This window comes from Gambusia affinis, linkage group LG14 (genome assembly GCF_019740435.1).
Source record: "Gambusia affinis linkage group LG14, SWU_Gaff_1.0, whole genome shotgun sequence".
Taxonomy (NCBI): Eukaryota; Metazoa; Chordata; class Actinopteri; order Cyprinodontiformes; family Poeciliidae; genus Gambusia; species Gambusia affinis.
The window spans coordinates 1,335,291-1,353,894 of NC_057881.1; the positions used below are offsets into that span (position 1 = coordinate 1,335,291).

An 18,604-nucleotide genomic window follows, 5' to 3' on the forward strand; every position below is an offset into this window, starting at 1 on the left:
GCTTCAGAGGAATCTCAGACGTCTGGAGGATCTGAAGCTCGGATCATCGTGTTTAACGACCCGGTCACCTGAAGCTTTATCAAACCCGATGACACGCCCCGACCCATAAACTTCCTGAATTTGTGCTGCCAATCGTTAAGGCTTTTGTTGCTGCAGTAGCAGATTGGGTCAGCACCGGGACGCCGAGGAGGAGGAAGGAGTGGAGCAGGAAGAGAAGAAAGAAAAAAGCGTCTGGAAGAGCCGATAAGAGCCGATCTGAACTCTGGACCCGGCCCGTCTGTAGGGGCGAGCCTGAGGAAACGGAGGAAATCAGCTGCAGGCCTCCCAGAACCCCGGCGCTCTGGGTCCCAGTACGGTCCCAGTATAGTACCAGTACGATCCCAGTGTGGTCCCAGTATGTTCCCAATATGGTCCCAGTACGGTCCCAGTATGGTCCCAGTATGGCCCCTGTGTTCCCAGTACATTCCCAGTACGGTCCCAGTATGGTCCCAGTGTGTTCCCAGTACATTCCCAGTACGGTCCCAGTACGGTCCCAGTGTGTTCCCAGTGTGTTCCCAGTATGGTCCCAGTACGGTCCCAGTACGGTCCCAGTACGGTCCCAGTGTGTTCCCAGTACATTCCCAGTACGGTCCCAGTATGGTCCGAGTGTGTTCCCAGTGTGTTCCCAGTATGGTCCCAGTACGGTCCCAGTACGGTCCCAGTATGGTCCCAGTGTGTTCCCAGTACATTCCCAGTACGGTCCCAGTATGGTCCCAGTGTGTTCCCAGTACATTCCCAGTACGGTCCCAGTACGGTCCCAGTGTGTTCCCAGTACGGTCCCAGTATGGTCCGAGTGTGTTCCCAGTATGGTCCCAGTGTGTTCCCAGTACGGTCCCAGTACGGTCCCAGTGTGTTCCCAGTATGGTCCCAGTACGGTCCCAGTATGGTCCCAGTACGGTCCCAGTACGGTCCCAGTACGGTCCCAGTATGGTCCCAGTACGGTCCCAGTACGGTCCCAGTATGGTCCCAGTGTGTTCCCAGTACATTCCCAGTACGGTCCCAGTATGGTCCCAGTGTGTTCCCAGTACATTCCCAGTCCCACCCAGTCCCAGTGGTCCCAGTATGGTCCCAGTGTCCCAGCAGTGTGTCCCAGTACGGTCCCATGGTCCCAGTACGGTCCCAGTATGGTCCCAGTGTGTTCCCAGTACGGTCCCAGTATGGTCCCAGTATGGTCCCAGTGTGTTCCCAGTACATTCCCAGTACGGTCCCAGTATGGTCCCAGTGTGTTCCCAGTACGGTCCCAGTGTGTTCCCAGTACATTCCCAGTACGGTCCCAGTATGGTCCCAGTGTGTTCCCAGTATGGTCCCAGTGTGTTCCCAGTATGGTCCCAGTACGGTCCCAGTGTGTTACCAGTATGGTCCCAGTATGGTCCCAGTGTGTTCCCAGTATGGTCCCAGTACGGAGGTACATCAAACCTCTGGGTCCGTTTCCACATCAGAACCTCTGAGCCACATCAAGAGGAAACAACTGGATGAGCTGGAAGGAACTGGGACACAAAGACCAGCAGAACCTTTCCTCTGTGGCTACTGGGCTCAACATACAGTTATTACTGGGAAGACTGGTACAGCAGCTGGGAACCAGCCTCACTTCTCCTCATTTCATCCAATAAAATTTAGTTCAGGACTGAAATCTTTTTACTTTCTGATCCTGTTTTGATTTAAACCTGCGATGATTCAACTCACTACTGAACAGTCGAATCTAAATCCAGTAAAATAACGTCCAGCAGGCAACGGGCTTTAACTGGACCGATCGGCGGCTTTTCAGTCAGCACAGTCGGCCTTTCTCAGGACTGTCTCTTTAAATCACAGGAACAATCACCCTAAACTGATCCGTGGGCCTGATACACGTCCAGAACCTCGTCTCATCCGCGCAGTAACAGGATTACAGCACAAAGCAGCCACTCATTAGAGACGCCGTTCATTTCCCACCTTAATACCAGCTCTGGGCTAAACCTGCAGGAGTGATTGACTGGGCGTGTCAACATACAGTTATTACTGGGAAGACTGGTACAGCAGCTGGGAACCAGCCTCACTTCTCCTCATTTCATCCAATAAAATTTAGTTCAGGACTGAAATCTTGACAGGGCATCTAATTACCATCCGTCTCCTGGAGGGCCCATCGGGTTAAACGCTCCGATAAACGAGGACATTTTCTCATCGTGTTTCAGCACAGACCTGCCACTGAACTATGATGGATGCAAACGCAGAATGTTTGGATTTAAATGTGTCTAAAGTTTCTTAACTTCTCCCTGAAACACCTAGAAACTTCTCAAAATGCAGTTGGTGAAATTAGAAGCAGTTCTTCAACCTTTGGAGCACAAGCAGAAAGAGTCTCAAATTCATTTATAAGAAAGTTAAGGCCTTAGAAAGTCTTAAATTCATTAAAAAATGTAAATTTGCCTCAAATATCTTAATCACAGATCTTAAGTTTTCTCGTAGCTGGACAACATTTATTCCATGGAGTTTATTTTTCTCGGGGGACAAATGTTTGAATCACATGCAGACATTTTCATGGAAACATGGAAATGTACGAGTTATTGATGATTTGTTGACAATATTCAGAAAATATTCTGGTAAAGTGGAAAGCCTGTAATTCTGCTTCAACAAATGCATGAAAAAGCAGCCAAAAATAAACCTGGAAAACTGTTGATGGAGACCATTTTACCTCCAGCAGCTGCTTTGGTTAATGAGACACTTATCAAGCACTAATCAGAGAAATCAGCAGGTCCAGCCTCTCGTTAAAATGAAAACCTGGAAATTATCGTCTCTCATCCTGAACCTAATTAATCAGCAGTCAGACTGATAAAGAGAGCAGCAGTTACGGTTAGCTGAGGGAAATGAAAAGGACTCGCCTTGCTGTGTGTGCTCTCGGCAGCCAGGGTGCTTCTCGGTGGGACCTGGTAGATGTCCTGTCCTGCAGGAACCTGGTAGATTCCCTGCGGCTGCTTGTAGAGGCCCTGGGCCCCCGAGGTCCCCGTCTGTTGGAGGCTCTGAGGTGGTGACTGGGCGGTGGCCGATGGCTGGGCCTCGAACATCGGGCCGATCAGCAGTTTCAGGCGGTTGCCGGGGGCGATCCCCTGGCGGCCGTGCAGAGAGCAGAGCCACCATCCTTCCAGTCCGCCTGTGTTCTGCTCGATGACGGTCAGGATGTCCCCCTTCCTGAAGGCCAGCTCCTCGGGAGACTCCGGCACGTTGTCGTACAACGCTTTGGCCATCAGGTTCTGCAGACAGAGATGGCAGTTCTTTAGGGTTATCACAAAGAACAGCTCTGGGTTTCTGCAACAAAGGGTCAGTATTTTGGGAAATGGCTGCCTAAATGCATTTTCCATTTTAGGAGCTGTTAGAGCCCAGCTTGATGTTTTCAAGAGTCCTAGTCCAAGTCTGAGAACAGAAACTGAAGGTTTTCCACAGCTTTTCCCAAAGGAGGGACGGACTCTGGTTGGATATGCAAGAAGACGATCACTTGGATCAACAGCTCAACATGAGCTCAATTCATGAGTGAATGTGGATGAAACCTCAATTAACTTTAGTTTTTCTGTCGTACCATCTGATTCATGGCACTTTTTAAAACAGTTGGACTGATTTATGCATCCAGTTTCTAGTTAACCAGCTGCAGAGTTCAGATTTATCCAGAAATGGGTATAAAGACATTAGAATTCACAGAAAGTTCACCTCCAGATTTTAAACACTGAACTGACCTCTTGCCCTTTAAACCAAACCTGAACTTGGAGGGCTGCTCTTATCCCACGCACCGCTTCAGGAAACGGTTTCTCCAAAGGTCCGACGAAGGTTCAGGGATAATAACTGAAACCCAGAGATCCTGCAGATAGGAAAAGCCCCTGAGCACGGCGCCGCCGGTGCTGCTGGGCCTGAGCGAGGCATTTAGGCCTAATTACCGCAGTAAATGCATCAGTTCTTGAGCCTTTTTTAACCAGCGAAGGAGGAAACTGTGCATGAATACTTCTTTTGAACCTTCAGCTTTTTGCAGCTGTCCAACAGCCTGCATGCTCCATTAAGAGCAATTAGGAAATACGTGACTTGCTCAAGGAAACGTCGACTGTAGATATGAAGAGAGAGTACATGTACAGCAAACACTTTATTTAACTCGACTATTAACAGACCCTTGTTTCCTGAAAGTCCAAATTAAAACACAAAGCGTGACAGTTTGCTGCTCTCTTTTTACTCCCCGATTGACGAGAAATGTACATTTTTATTTATTAAAGTCAGAAAGACAGGAAAAGGAACATTTTGACTGTGGTAATGAGGAAGCTTTCTCTGTGGCTGCTGGTTCAAGGCTTTCTTGAACCTTCATTGACCTTCCTCTTTTCTGCCAGTCTAATCCACGTAGTTCCCATGTAAAAGTCCCGGCCGTTATCTCCCTCCCCGTATCGGGCCGGGGTCTCCCTGCCTATTGTCTGATCCCAGCCAGTGGGATCCGACCCACAACCACTCTGAGCTGGACCCTGGGTGGAGGCTGCTGGCCAATGGGGGCAGAGGCGTACGGGTCGTCCACAAGGAAGCAAGTACTGGTTCCTCTGATGTTAAAACGGCTCTAACATCAAGATTATTTGATTTAACTGCATCTTAAGAGGGCCAGGCATTGTGTTGCTCAGACTGGCGACTCGAACAGCAGAACATTTTAGACCAGACTAAGCTGCAGGTCGACTCCTGAAAGTCAACAGGATGCAGTCTGTCAAAGCTGCAGGTTCTCTGTGGAGGACACTCACAGCAGAAATTAAATTTCCTGCAGATCTGTAACCTGCTGCCAGTTTCACCAACACCATGCACACAGACTGAAACCAAAGCGGAAAAAGAGCTAAAAACCCACCATTTTGACTGCTGTACTCCTGAGATGAAAGCTGGTGGAGTGGAGGTGTAAAGAAACTTTGACCCGTCACCCGCCTTGTCAGCCACAACAATCTGCTCATCTTCTTTATTTAAACATGCAGTAGATGGTAAACCTAAAGGTGTTAAAGCCAAGACCATCTGTAACCACTCAGTTTACACCACTTTGATATTTTGTAACGGTGTTTATTTTGATGCAGATGATGCCGTTTTAACTCTTTCTGGGGTTAAATTCACCAAATTTCTTGACCAAAGTTCAATTTATTGTCGGTTCTGAAACTTTTCTTTGTGGATTGAAAACAGAAAACGCTAAAATGCAAACAAACCAAAGATAAAATGATATTTAAAAAAAAATGTAAACCAGTAGTCTGTATTCAGAAATGGCACATGATAAAGGACTTTTAATATTTTCTAAACAGGCAGAAGGTGAACCAGCCCACACATGATTCTCACCTTCCTTCCTCAGTGGAATATTACTGCAAAGGCAGCGCCAGTTCTCCACCGATTTTAATTAAGAACCGGCTCTAAACTTGCACTGGAAACAGTTCTTTGATCAAATCCCATCAAGCTACTTTAGATATGATCAGTAATTTTACCCCCAAGGAAATCTGACATCAGGAATGAAGAGTAAGCAAAAGTTTTCTATGCCTTTCTACATGTTGAAGATGAGTCTTTACTCTGGAGACTTTACAAACAAATCTTCCAAAAAAACCTTCCAAACTCTAATTAAGTTGTTCCTGAAGCCACAAATAACAGATTCTAATTCAGGAAACCAAAAATAGTTTTTCACAAGAACGTTACAACTGTGCAGATACCAGCAGGGATGTAAACACTTACTGAGTTTGTTGGAAGCAGTGATGATTACAGAGTCAAACAGCTGCGGGGAGGAAGGGAAGGACCTGTGGTAATGCTCCTTTATATGACCTCGGATGCAGAAAGATCTCCCACAGCGGCCCCTGCACTCCCAAAGCCCTCAGCAGGTAGTCAGCTGAGTGCTGACCGGTTTATTGTTCAGGTGAACACCCAGGCATTGATAAGAGTCCAGCGTCTTAATGTCCTCCATAAGCATATAAACAGAATCTGAAAGTCATATTTGCAAGATTTAGGGGAAAACCTGAAGTAAGAACCTGGAAGATTCATCAAATTGAACCTTTTCAGGTCTTTGTAGGTCCACTTGGTAAATAATCCCAGTAAATGTTCTGGTTTTGGACTGAAAATTAGTAACCGCCTCCCCAACGTCCACATAGAAGGCCCTCATAACGCTGAAGAACTACACATCCAGACCACAGGAAGGAAAATGCAGTAAGTACGGCTACAGTAGAGTATTCACTGGCAAACTGGCAGAACAAAAGTAGTCCCAGTCTCAGTCTCTGGTGAACACCTTCATTATCTTTACCCCACAGTGTCAGAAGTTTCTGAACCTCTGTGACGTCGTTCAGACCAGCCAGTTTCATTTTGAGTTTATAGAAAAACTCAGCTGTGAGTCTGGAGACCGCAGAGGTCCCAAAGGAAATGGTCTGACACATTTTCACAGCTTCTCACTGCGGTTCTGTTTTTATTAGGGAGGGAAACAGAACAGACCACGTCACTTGATGAATCATTAGCATCTCTGCAGATAGTGAATGGTGGATTTCAAAGATGATATCTGAGGCTTGGTGTGAGCAGTAAACATGACCTTTAACTGGTCTGAACTGGTTGTTGGCTGTAAAAACCACAGATCTGTCTGAAAATCTGTCGATCTGAGCTGCCATGCTAACAAACCTGTTTGGGTTTGAGTCCAGATGTTCAAATCAGAACAGAGTAAACAAGCCAGTGTTTACATGGTTCTAACAGTGTTTAGATCTCCATCTAAGGAAGCACAAACTGTCGGAGACAAACCAAACTAGAGCACCTAATGGGTCCACTACATAGAGCCATCCAGATCAGGGTAAATCTGATGGTTTCCCAAATATTTGACAAGTCTAACAAACAATGGCTAAGTGGCTCTGTTTTAGAGAAACGAGTGGCAAGAAGAAGCAATGAGAGGATGGGGAAAACCTGGACAGGTCGTCAGTCCACCTGGAGGAAACCCAGTCATATAAACTCCACGCAGAAAGACCCAGGGTCAGCAGCTGCTGGATGAACAGAAAATGAATCTACCCATGCAGAAAGGACTGGAGAGGAAACCAGCACACCTGTCTGATTTTTAAGATTTTCAGAACCTGAGAGACCAACACATGACAAAATGTTGGAGGAATTACAGATTTGGTTCTACAGTTGCAACACAGCAAACATGAACCACTTTCAACTGTATTCATCATGTCACCATGTCTCCATAGCAACCATTAGACTCCTCTTTGGTCTCCTACCATCACAAAAACAATCAGGTGGACTTTACTGAACTGGAACTGGAAGTATGGTCCATTCTGATTGGTCGAGTTTGTAGTAAAATCAGAGAAGAGTGGCAGGATGTAGAGTTCAGACGTGTTTGAGGAAATTAATCCAACTGAAAAAGAAATGACACCCCCGTCCTCTAGTACAGGAAGAAATGGACCTGGCTCTGATCCGATGTCTGCGTCTACACAGACGGTACCGGTGTGTTCTGATTGGCTGCCAGCTCTGCTTGAACTTTTCCAGAAATAAAGGACAGTCGTTGCGTAACGAACCCCACCTTTTTCTTTCAGTAAGGTGGTTACTGGGTGGTTTCCTCTCATCAGGACGAAGGCGGCTTTGGCTCAAAATTTCTCCAAACACACAACCCAGGTTCCCATGGCAACCAGCGCGCTTCTGTTTTGAGCCCAAACAAACAACCTGCTCCTAAAAGCGGCGGTCCGTTCTGCCGAGCGGGTGGGGGTGCGTCGGCGGGACGGAACGGGCCGCACCGCTGCAGCACGCGTCCCGGCGGTGGTTCACACACACTCATCTGGCCTCGTTTCTGCGCCTTAATATAGAACATAATTATAGTAATGACGGTAATGAGGAACTGATGACTTTTCCGAGCCGCTCCTTGGAGTGAGGCCTGCTGCGGGTGAGAGCCGGTTCAGATAAATGGGCCGTGTGAAGGTTCTGATCGGGCAGGCTGTTCTGAGCCGGACCATTTTCGTAACCGACTGCCATAAGTTAACATCTTTACACCACGAAGGCTTTAGAGGGGACGTGACACAATACAGCCAATATCGCCTTACGCAACCAGCCATAAATCGATGCAGCACAAAGAGTCACAACCGACTGTCAACAAGCAATGCTTTATCTCTGAGGGCAGAGCAAACACACAGGTTCCTCCAGAACGAGGTTGGATCAAACTTCAGATACATTCAGATAATGAGACGTTATTCTAAAGAATATCATCTGAAAGCTGGTTGGCTCCATGTTGTTCATAACACCGACACGCCCAGAGCTCTGCAGCACCGAGTTAAAACCACAGAAATGAGAACATCAGTGGAAGTTTTAGTTCATTCAGCGGTTTTTAAACCTCCGGCTGCAAAAGAACAGTGAGTTGACAGATTATCATCAGCAGTGACTCAGTTAATATCTGGCTTGAATATGAAGGTTCCACCCAGGTCTCTTTTATGAAAAGTGTAGATGGATCCAAGGGGAAGCTGCTTCCATCCCACTGTCAAACTAACTTTGAGCAAACTTTTAAAATGTCACGAAAAAGAAAAGCAAAATAGTTTTGTTTCCATCTACTGATAAATGTAAAGTGTATTTCCATCAGATGTTGATGTTACATGTGGCTGTAATAAACAGGAAGTAGAGGTTGCCAACATGGACAGAGTCCTGCCCTCCAACTGGAAGTTCGGACTTGGAAAATTCTCAGAGTTTGGTGCCTCTGGTAAGGCACATGTCCTGTTGCCGGAGTGTTAGAACTTATTCAGCAAATGTGTTTTCATAAAAGCTAAAAACCATCTCAAGTGAGTGTTAAAACGTCTTTTGCAAAATTAAAAAAGTTAATTTGAATTTTAACGTTTCCATCGACTTTTTCTAATGTGATACTTCAACATGCATGTTACAAAAATGATGGAAGGACGGTTAGAATGGATATAAATCAGAATCGGGTGTGGTCAATGCCTTTCTGCTTCCTGCCTCATGTTCTCTCTGGGTACTCCCACTTCCTCCCACACTCCACAAACACCACTGATCGTTTAACTGGTCGGTCTGAATTACCCTTAAGGAGTAGTGGGTATAGATGATGCCAGAGAGCAATCTGCATGAGTAAAACCCCCAAAACAGAGATTTTCTGTTTGATATTTACAACAAGTAATAAATAGCTGGTAACTTGAAACCTTCTGCGGTAAAGATTAAACATCAGGTCCTGCAGAAGGAAGAGCTCGCTGCTCAGAGGAAATCACTTCAACGCTGATCTTTACGTCACTTTTGGCCTTTCAGGCGTTTAAACCGGAGAACAGAGAAAACTCCTGTCAGTGTGAGCATAAAAAGCCGCCTTTGTCCCCAGAGTAAACATGCCTGGGCCCCGCTGGCTGCAGAGGAAACCTCCACGCCCTGCAGAGTCAGAGCGGCAGGTCCGCAGCAGGATGTGAAGCCGAGCCACAAGCTGATCTCTGCAGCGTAATCATGACGACAGGAGGGAGTTTCCCTGGCAACATGGCAACATGGCAACATACGCAGCTGTAACCTGTATGTTCAGGAGCCCAGTCATGACGTGGCCAAACTCTCTGTCCCACATCTTCACCGCTTTACTTTCAATCATTTATTTACATCCTGCAGCAGCTTTTAGCTCAGTTCAGCTTAAAATCTTCACCTGCAAAACTGTTTCAGTGTCTCCAGATGTTTTCATCTGCAGCAGGAAAACCTGAAATAGTCTGAAAATGTGTCCTCATGTTCAGCATTCATCCAGATTCTGCTCCAACTGTAAATTATCATGAGTATCAACACATGAGCTAATTAGGCTGTGCTGGCTTTTCTAATATGTTACTAAATATAACATCAATGAAACATAAATATCTGTTTTAAATTAGAGCTTCAGACTTTAAAAGCCCTGATAGAGCAGCAGTTTACGCAATTCCACACAATCTTCTCCAAAAACCAGAAAGTCGACAAATCAGGAGAAAATCTGAGTCAGAAATGAACTCCAGACAGAAGAGCTCAGAGGACAGACGGAGAAAATGCTCTTCGCTCCGTTTTCTGGTCCTTCTTCAGTTGGTTTGGACTTTTTCACACCAAACAGCTTTAAAACGCAGTCGGATGTTTTCTATTCCCCTGAAGGAATTTGTCTTTGAGACATTTTTATTACGCATAAGTTGGTGGACATTTCAGGTCCGCTGATTTTTTTCTCTTTTTTTAAAATTTATCACAAAAGTCCGGTTATATGTGATATTTCTAAAGCAAAAAAACAACAAATATCTTGGATTTTAGTGGCCAGCGGTCATCGCTGACCTCCGCGGACGCCAGGGCCCCAGGGCGGCATGTTCCCCAATAACAGGACAAAAATATTAAAAACAATGACTTCATTCAGAAGTCTAATCTCACTAAATGGTCTAAAGGAAGAATTTCTGTTTGTTCTTTTTGTAAAATGTTGTGAAATTCTCTGTTGTTTCTGAATTCAGGTTTTTAAACAGGAACGACTTTCAAACGTGTCGTTTTCTAAAAAGTCCCTCTGATGGGTTCCTGCTGTGGGTCTGGAGCCGTTCAGCTCCTGATGAAACAGGATGTTTGCTCTGTTGCAACTCCTTCAGTCACAGGAAGTAATCCAAGCTCAGCAGGTTCTTCTTCTTCTTCCTCTCATTTTGTGTTTTTCTGCTGATTTTACAGCCACATAAACTCCAATGTAGTCTTCCCTCCTCGCCCTGCAGCTCTTCCTGCAAGCAGACCGGATCCTCTCCGTCTCTCTAAGCTGTCATTAGGTCCTGAGGAAACAACGATTCATCCTGGGACTCCAGCGGGAAGACATTAAATCTGCGACAGACGTCTGTCCTGAAGTGATTTACAGCCTGGATGATGATCTGAGAGCCTCCCTGCAGGATTATTTCCCAGCTTCGCGGCGATGCCAGGCGAGGTTGAGCCTCAGCATCGCGGTAACCCTTGGAGACCAACAGTAATCCCCGCGGGGGGGCATTAGCTGACATGTGAAATATGTTGAGTGGTATCTCCGCGGGGCCACATTGGATGGTTTAGCATACAGGAATCCCCAATGAGCCGGAGATTCACTGCAGTGTCCCTCTGATTTCACGCTACGCAGAGATGTCAGACACAAAGACGAGTCGCCGAGTCCGTCTGGGATGAATCCCTCAACATTCCCACTCTGATCACTCAGAGGGACTTCAGGGTGTTTGACATGATACGAACGGAAAACCAGAGGGATCTGGGTCAACCTGGACAGAAAACATTGAAAACTAGATCTGCAGCTTTTAGGAGACGCATAAAAATAAAACTAAAAATTAAAACTATTGACCGATTTTCAAAACCTGACAGACGTTGAAAGATTGTCTCTATGATCCAATCCTGGATGAACAGAAAATGAAACTCCTCATGTGAATAACTGGAGAGGAAACCTGCTCACCGGTCAGCGTTTTACGATTTTAAAATCAACAGTCGATTTTCAAAAACCCATGAGAACCGACACACGGGGATAAAATATTGGTTGTACAGTAGCAGCACAGAAACCGATTTTACTCTCTGACCTCAGGGGTCCGGCGGGAAACCGCTCAGAACTTTGAGACCAAATGTGAGTCCAGAGAAATAAATGTGACCAACCAGAAAGAAGCGATGGTGATAGTTTGTAGACAACAGAGAACAAAACGATACGAAGACTTCAACATCCTCCGGACCTTCAGCTGCTTGTCTTCTGTATTTGGGATCCTCTCCATGTTTTCATCACAATTCAACAAACTGAATATTCCAGATTTTAGAACGGAGCGGATCGGAACGTTATTCCAAAAGTACCGGATCGCCCTGAGCGCACAGCAGGAATATCTTTAGAGCCATCTGGACGATCAGAGCGTTCTGAGGGAAAACATGAAACTGGTTTCTGCAGCTTTGATTCCAAATGAAGCTTCAAAGCTGGTTGAGCGAAAATCATCCGATTCTGATGCCTGGTTCCTTCGGTGCATCTCTGGTTAAAAAAAACTTCTTATGAAAGTTTTGGACCCGTTTTGGTCCGGTATCAGTCCCTACATCTCAACAGAACCTGACTGCTGACCTAACGCACCTCTGTTATCATCCTTGCTTTCCTGCAGACGAGCTGAATGACGCTGCTTGAAGGAAAACGGGTCAAACAGCAGCAGGAAACACGACTGGTTAACCTGCAGGCAAACCGCTTTTCAGCATTATTCTGTTCACTTGTAGTCAGAAAAATTACATTTAGTCCAGTTCTGCTCAGGTTTCAATCACGACACCAAACCTTTAAACCGATCAGCTGCTAAACCCTTTTCTGCTGCGTTTGTCACACAGGAGCTGAGATGCATCTTGGCCACATGACAGGTTGGAGCTTTTAGTGTGAAACTGTCGGTTTGGAGGGTCGACCTCTGGTTTCCTCTGAGCTGAAAACAAGCGTCTCATTCAGGAACTGCTGCTTCGACACGTAAACACTGAAGCAGACAGGAGCAGAAAAGAAACGGCTCGTTAACAATGTAAAGGGGGGCATCTTGAAACAATCGGTGCATCTTCTGAACCAGCCTCCCATGAACCATCGCCTGGAATGCTCTTATTCTCCCAGGGAGCTCCTCGACCTCCCACCCAACCCCTCTTTCATTTCTGCAGCCCCTTTCAGCACCTCCTCCTCCTCCTCCTCCTCCTCCTCGCTCTCAGAACAATGTCAACTCTCCTCCAGCTATGTTGGCCCACTGCCTGAAGTCTGAACCCTAGAAACTCAGAGGGAAACACTGAGTTTGGGTTTGCCTAATCGCTCCTCTTGGCTGTGACTGTGCAGCTATTTCTGACACACTTACATCATCTGCAGGGAAGGAGAAGGTTCCAGGGAAAGCAGATCCCAACATCACCATGTTCAAACTGAATCCCTTCAATCTGAGCCTCTCAGCAGCAGAAACACTCAAAATCTGGGTCCATGTGATGTTTGGGTGTTTTCAGTGATGAGTGCATCGTGACCTTTCAGCTGCCATGTTTTTATCATTTAAACATATTTTGAAGTGTTGAAGCTTTCTCAGTTTTACAAAACAGTTTTTACAGAACTTTAAAACCCAAACCTGCAGTTTGTAGGGAGGCTCTCTGGCCCAGCTAGTTTACTTTCTACTTCCTGTTTATTACAGCCATAAATGACATCAACGTTGTTGCTGCATTGTTTTCATTAATTATTGGCAATGAAATAAGCATTGACAATTATTTCAAAAATTGATTAACTATGATTTGTAGTTTCATCCCAAGAAAATAGAGAAACTAAAATACCCAGACAGAATGCCCCCTGAAACACGATTGGCTGATGTTTGGAAACATCCAATCCTGGAGCTCCTTTTCTTATCCTTCACACTGATTCGCTGAACCTGAAGATAAGGAAGATGTTGGCTTCTGCTGCGCGTATTAATGGATGTTAGGGTGTATTTGGTGTTTTAACTGTTAAAATAAGCAGAAGTGTTTTTAGGAGTTTCTTCTATTCACAGATTTTAGCAATTCATGGATGGATGGAGTTAAATCTAAAGGATAAAGTTGTGAACTCGCATCTTCTCATTTAGTTTCTTATTCTGGATGTTTTTTAATCTGTTCATCTTTAAGGTTTCAGCTGGTTTATGGTTTTATTTCTAATAAACTCCTGAGGTTTCTGTGAATGATAGTCTGTTTGTGTCGCTGCGGATCAGTCCAGATTCTGACCCTCTTTAACTGATCTGGGACCAGCTGGAACCTGAGTGTCCAAACGTCGCCGCCCTACTGGACTCCTCTGGCGATGCGGTGTGACAGGAACGTGTTTATTGTCAGCAGAGGGTCCACTGATCAGCCTCCCTGTTTACCATGACCACTGTCACCATGGAGACGCTCACAGCCAAACCATCCTGCTGCTGCTGGCCTGTGATTAAGGTGCAGGCAACAGGGCCGTGACTCAGCAGAACCGGGTCGAAGGTTCTGGATCCAACAACCCAGGAAACCTTGAAGCTCCTGGTGTTCGATATGAAGCCCAGCTGGCCTCTGGTTGGTCAAAATGTCTGGATAAAAACTTGGAAACCTGCAGTAACAATCTCAGGGCTGTTCAAAGTGCGGCCCGCGGGCCTTATGGGGCCCAACAATGGTGCAAATTTGGTCCTCCAGCACAGGAAGTTGGATCAGTTTTCACTGACAAAATGTTGAAGTGGAAAATATTCAGTAGAAAACTAAGATTTCATCTTTTATCTCCTTCATGTTTTGGCTTTCATTTTAGTTTTGCAGCAAATCCAACCACAAACGTTCAGCGGTTCTGAGTGAAACCAGGCCTGCGACCCGTTTATTAAGCTACGATGAGTAAAGGAAGCTTTTTCACAGAAAAACTGACCCACTTCCTGTTGTTGTGTCTCAATTCAGTTTTATCTATGTTAGAGTAACATCTACAGTATATATTGGAAAATACATTTTTAAAACCTTCTTTTAACTTTTAATAATCAAAGTGCTGCTCACATCCCTTTTTTTTACAAAAATATACTTTTATTATTTGTTTTTCTCTAGAGGAAACCAGAAATCAACAGTATAATTATGATTTGAATTTCTCTTTTCAAATCCAGCAGCTAACGGCTTTGAGCTGCAGAAACACAGAACTTCCTGTTATGCAAACACCAAAGATGCATCAAGCTAAGACAAGTGGATGATGAAGATGATCAGGACAACATCCTCATCGTTTCATAACAGCATGGACTGCGGCCATCTTCTGGACCCGTCTGCTTCAGTGGACGAGCCCAGTTCTGTTCTGGTTTGTTAAAACCAGAACAAAGTTGAACTCTGATCAGATAATAAGGATCCGGTGCAGGAGTTGAGCCGAGCTAAAGAACCGTTCATCCACTTTCCAGCCATTATATGCTCCCATAAATCAGCCCAGATTTCCTTCATTTGGGAGCCTGGCGATCAGCCGATACCAACATGTGAAACTGATCTTATCTGCCTCCACAAAGGTCTTAAAATCAGCCACTGTGACCCGCCCACCAGGCCACGTCTGCACTTTGTAGTTCTTTAGTAAAGAATTGTAAAAACTACAGAATTCCTCACTGCTCTGGATTTACACCCCGAAACAAAACCCAGATCCTGGAATCAGATTCCAGAGATACCAACATTTCTCCATAAAACATGGCCACAAACCTCTGACCAATCACAGCGCACCTCCAGCTCGTACTGGAGGGAACGGCGTACGTTGGCGCCGCGCCTTTTACGACGTTCGCAAAGTTCTAATGTCAAACCGGGTCGGCCGGGAATTTGGTAAAGAAAACTAAAATGAGTCCAAATGTTTTCCTTCAACAAAGATTGATCCAGTTAAATCTATCTCCTTCGTTTTTGAGTTTCCTCCTTGTTTTGGTGCTTTCCGTTCCAGTACCGTCTCCACGGCAACGTCTGAACATCCCACCTTGTAACAAAATGGAGGCCGGCAGACTTTTTATGTTTTTAAATTGACTCTGAATCGTAATAAATAAGAATTGTGCTTCTTATGTGAATCAGTTTTTTTCCCCGCTAATATTTTGCGATATTAGCGGAGAAAATATTAATATCCACTATCACTTACCGGAGGTGAAAAAGATAAATATTTGTCACCTCAGGTTTGTTACAGATCTGGGATCGGCTGCCTGGCCTTTACACAATTCTGTTTTCGGTTTTTTTGTCCGAAGAGTTTTTGCGGCTCGTATTTTTGTGACAGTAGGCAGACAGGAAGAAGGGGGGAACACAAGCGGAGAAGGTCGCCGGGGTCAGGAGTCGAACCCGCGTCCGCGTCGAGGACTAGGGCCTCCAAACGTGGGGCGCTCTAACCCGCTGCACCACCACAGCACGCCCAACACAGTTCTGTTTTAAAGTGTTTGTTCTGCAGCATTTAGGATGAGAAATCAACCTTTACAAACAGGATGTGGATCATTGCTAACAACCAATAGCATGACAAGCTAACCACCAGCTAACGCCATTTTAAATCGATTTCATAGATTTTAAATCAGCTACACCTGCAGGCGATCCTCACTGTTTGTAATATTTACCTAAACCAAATCTATTTATATCTTCAAACAAATTTGCTTTTAATTTTCAGTTTTTCAGCTGTTTACATGGAAATGTCGTCTTAATTCACACTTTTGTGTAATTTGATCAAAATATCAAAACAGATCAACGGAAGGCCAAAACTTTTCTACAGTTAATAGACTTTAAGTCTGACAGGATTTTTACATAAATTTGTCCAGAACAAGTTTTAATGACAGGTAAAAGTTTAAAACATAATTATCCATTAAGATGAAGAACTGTCACATTAATATAATACCTGTTATATTAACTGTTAGCTTCAAGAAGTATTAACCTAAATTTAATCTCAGTTTTGGAAACAAAACAAAAAACTATTAGAGCTATTGATCCAAGTCATTAATATTTATGTGACTGCCATTACTGTAGTTTTTCTGTTTTGTATTGTCTGCAGTGATCTGGAGGTTTTTCTTTCACCAAAGATCTAGAAGTAAGTTTGAGTTCACTGACTTCAAAAAATCAACAAAAAAACATTTTTCTGTCTCTGCTGCAGTTTACTGAGGTCCTGAATGGCGTCACATATATTTCCAGGCTTTAACTCTCATCATCCAGCCCACATGATTATAGGTTCGTTCCTGCAGCTGGCCACGCCAAAGTAAAACCTGAGTCCAGGCCCGGACTCTGCTCCTGTTTCTAGTTTTTAACTTGGGGGCCCTGGTGGCTTCGCGCTCCAACTGGGGGACTTTTTTCATATTTGCGCTTCTGCTGGCAGCAAATTTAAACCTGCGCTCCGAGCCACATCAGCTACAGTTTGAGAAACTGTCATCATTTCCTTTGTGAAATTACTCCTTTGTTTTTAACAATCTGTTTGTATTTCAAAGGTTTGGGACTTTAAAATTCTAAACTCAAGCAGAAACTCAGCAGAAATGTTTCTGACAGAAGCGGCGGCAGAAAGTAACCAATCGAGTACTTACCTTATATTTCATCCTGCTTCCTATCGCTGCAAATCCAAAGAAAATATCACAAATATCCGGTTTAAGACGACCAACAGCGACTCATGTAAAAGACACCAGACTGGAGGAAGTTCGTCTTTCAATTACCGATCCATCCGGAGCCACATCCACGGAGAAACACGCAGAAATTCGTATGAGAGGCGCCGCACCGTTTTCTGCTCCGCTCCGACCGGACTGCTGCTCCACACCGACTGGCTGGGCGCTCCGCTGCTCACACGGCCGCTGATTGGTCAGCGTGACATTCTGATCCCGCCCACTACTCCGATACGCTACAAAGATGACGTCACCCTGAAGTAAGTGAGTAAAATTAACAAAATAAAAGCTGACAGTAAAATTAACCGTATAAATCGCTTCATGTTGGAAACATAAAGGATTATACTAAAGAAAAATAAAGATGAATTACGGTTTACATTATGAATGAATTTTAAAAAATGTATAAAAGTGTAAAATACTTTTTTTTTTGCCACTTTTTATGCATTGATATTAATAATCTTTGTATTTTACACATGTCCAGAACAAAGTAAACCTTAATAAATTAGAATATTATTGAAAAGTTTGTTTATCTCGTTAAGTAAAACACATAGATTAACTCCACACAGACAAATGTTTTAAAATGTTAATTTCTATTGTTATATTCTACTTACAACTATAAAAACACAAAAACATTTTAATATAAATCAGATCATTAAAAACATTTTATCACAGAACTGCAGGCATAATGAGATGTTTAATATCTGCTTAATGGTTTTCAAAATGTACTTTTAATCTCCCAAATGGAGCCCAGCACAAAGCACATTTTAATTTGTTGAATGTAAATGTTTATTTATGATAGAATATATTTATAATTTATAATATTTAAAACATGTTATTGGCCAGAAGAGATTAATTGCTTAACTTTTGAAATGACAAAGCAAACATTGCACAAATTAACACAGGGATGACATTTGTTTCTCAAGACAGTTTGCAGCTAAAATAAATATTTATTATATTTTTATCTTCTTGTCTTGCATAAAAGAGCCGAAAGCTTCAACTTAAATCTTGTTAAATATAACAGGAATGAACATCTGTTATTATTGTCATGATATCATGTCAGGCTTGTGGATAATTAGCCACAAACATGGTGACTCAAAGTTTTAGTTGTTTTTGTCATTCAGGAGTCAACAAAGTAAAGATGAACTTTATAGAAAGTCTAGATCTTCAGTCACTGAAGTTTCCAAGCTTTCAGCTTCTGTTGAAAAACTTTTACTCCAAAACTAAAATGTAACGTCCTCTAATTATCTGCGAACAGCAAGCCGACATTTATCTTCTGCTAGATCTTTCTGACAGCAGATCAGGAAGTTCAGTAGGTTTATTTCCAACTGTGAAGGAAGTGAGTTTATGCAGCTCATTTCATCTGAACGGAAACAGAATAATTTCACAGAAACCTGCAACACCAGAGAGCTGCTGCAGCTCTACTGCTGCAGCTCTACTGCTGCTGCTGCTGCAGCTCTACTGCTGCTGCTGCTGCAGCTCTACTGCTGCAGCTCTACCGCTGCTGCAGCTCTACTGCTGCTGCTGCTGCAGCTCTACTGCTGCTGCAGCTCTACTGCTGCTGCTGCTGCAGCTCTACTGCTGCTGCAGCTCTACTGCTGCAGCTCTACTGCTGCTGCTGC

The 18,604-nt window shown here is 44.3% G+C and overlaps 2 protein-coding genes across 3 annotated transcripts in view; one reads left to right on the plus strand and one right to left on the minus strand.

The window, feature by feature from the left end:
* nedd9 (neural precursor cell expressed, developmentally down-regulated 9) overlaps positions 1-17,157 on the minus strand; it is a 27,880-nt gene extending 10,723 nt beyond the window's left edge. The window contains exons 1-3 of one of the 2 annotated variants that reach the window (XM_044138812.1): positions 17,040-17,157; positions 16,914-16,939; positions 2,892-3,260 (exon numbers count right to left, since the gene is read on the minus strand). In XM_044138812.1, the coding sequence (XP_043994747.1) occupies positions 2,892-3,260; positions 16,914-16,925 (381 nt within the window). In that variant the 5' untranslated portion in view covers positions 16,926-16,939; positions 17,040-17,157. Of the gene's footprint in view, positions 1-2,136; positions 2,776-2,891; positions 3,261-16,913; positions 16,940-17,039 lie in introns of those variants that run through there. The other variant, XM_044138815.1, reaches the window with a different exon arrangement.
* On the plus strand, positions 413-2,003 carry LOC122843775. The gene is made up of 2 exons (XM_044138816.1): positions 413-1,067; positions 1,232-2,003. The coding sequence occupies exons 1-2, from the start codon at positions 560-562 to the stop codon at positions 1,513-1,515; spliced, it is 792 nt and encodes a 263-aa protein (XP_043994751.1). The 5' UTR covers positions 413-559; the 3' UTR covers positions 1,516-2,003.
* Positions 17,158-18,604: the final 1,447 nt, after the last annotated feature.

Bases quoted from the DNA above. Each gene is read 5' to 3' on its own strand.
- LOC122843775 (XM_044138816.1), top strand. From the start codon at position 560: ATGGTCCCAGTACGGTCCCAGTACGGTCCCAGTACGGTCCCAGTGTGT. The intron at 1,068-1,231 runs ATTCCCAGTCCC...TGTTCCCAGTAC, and splicing joins TCCCAGTGTGTTCCCAGTAC to ATTCCCAGTACGGTCCCAGT.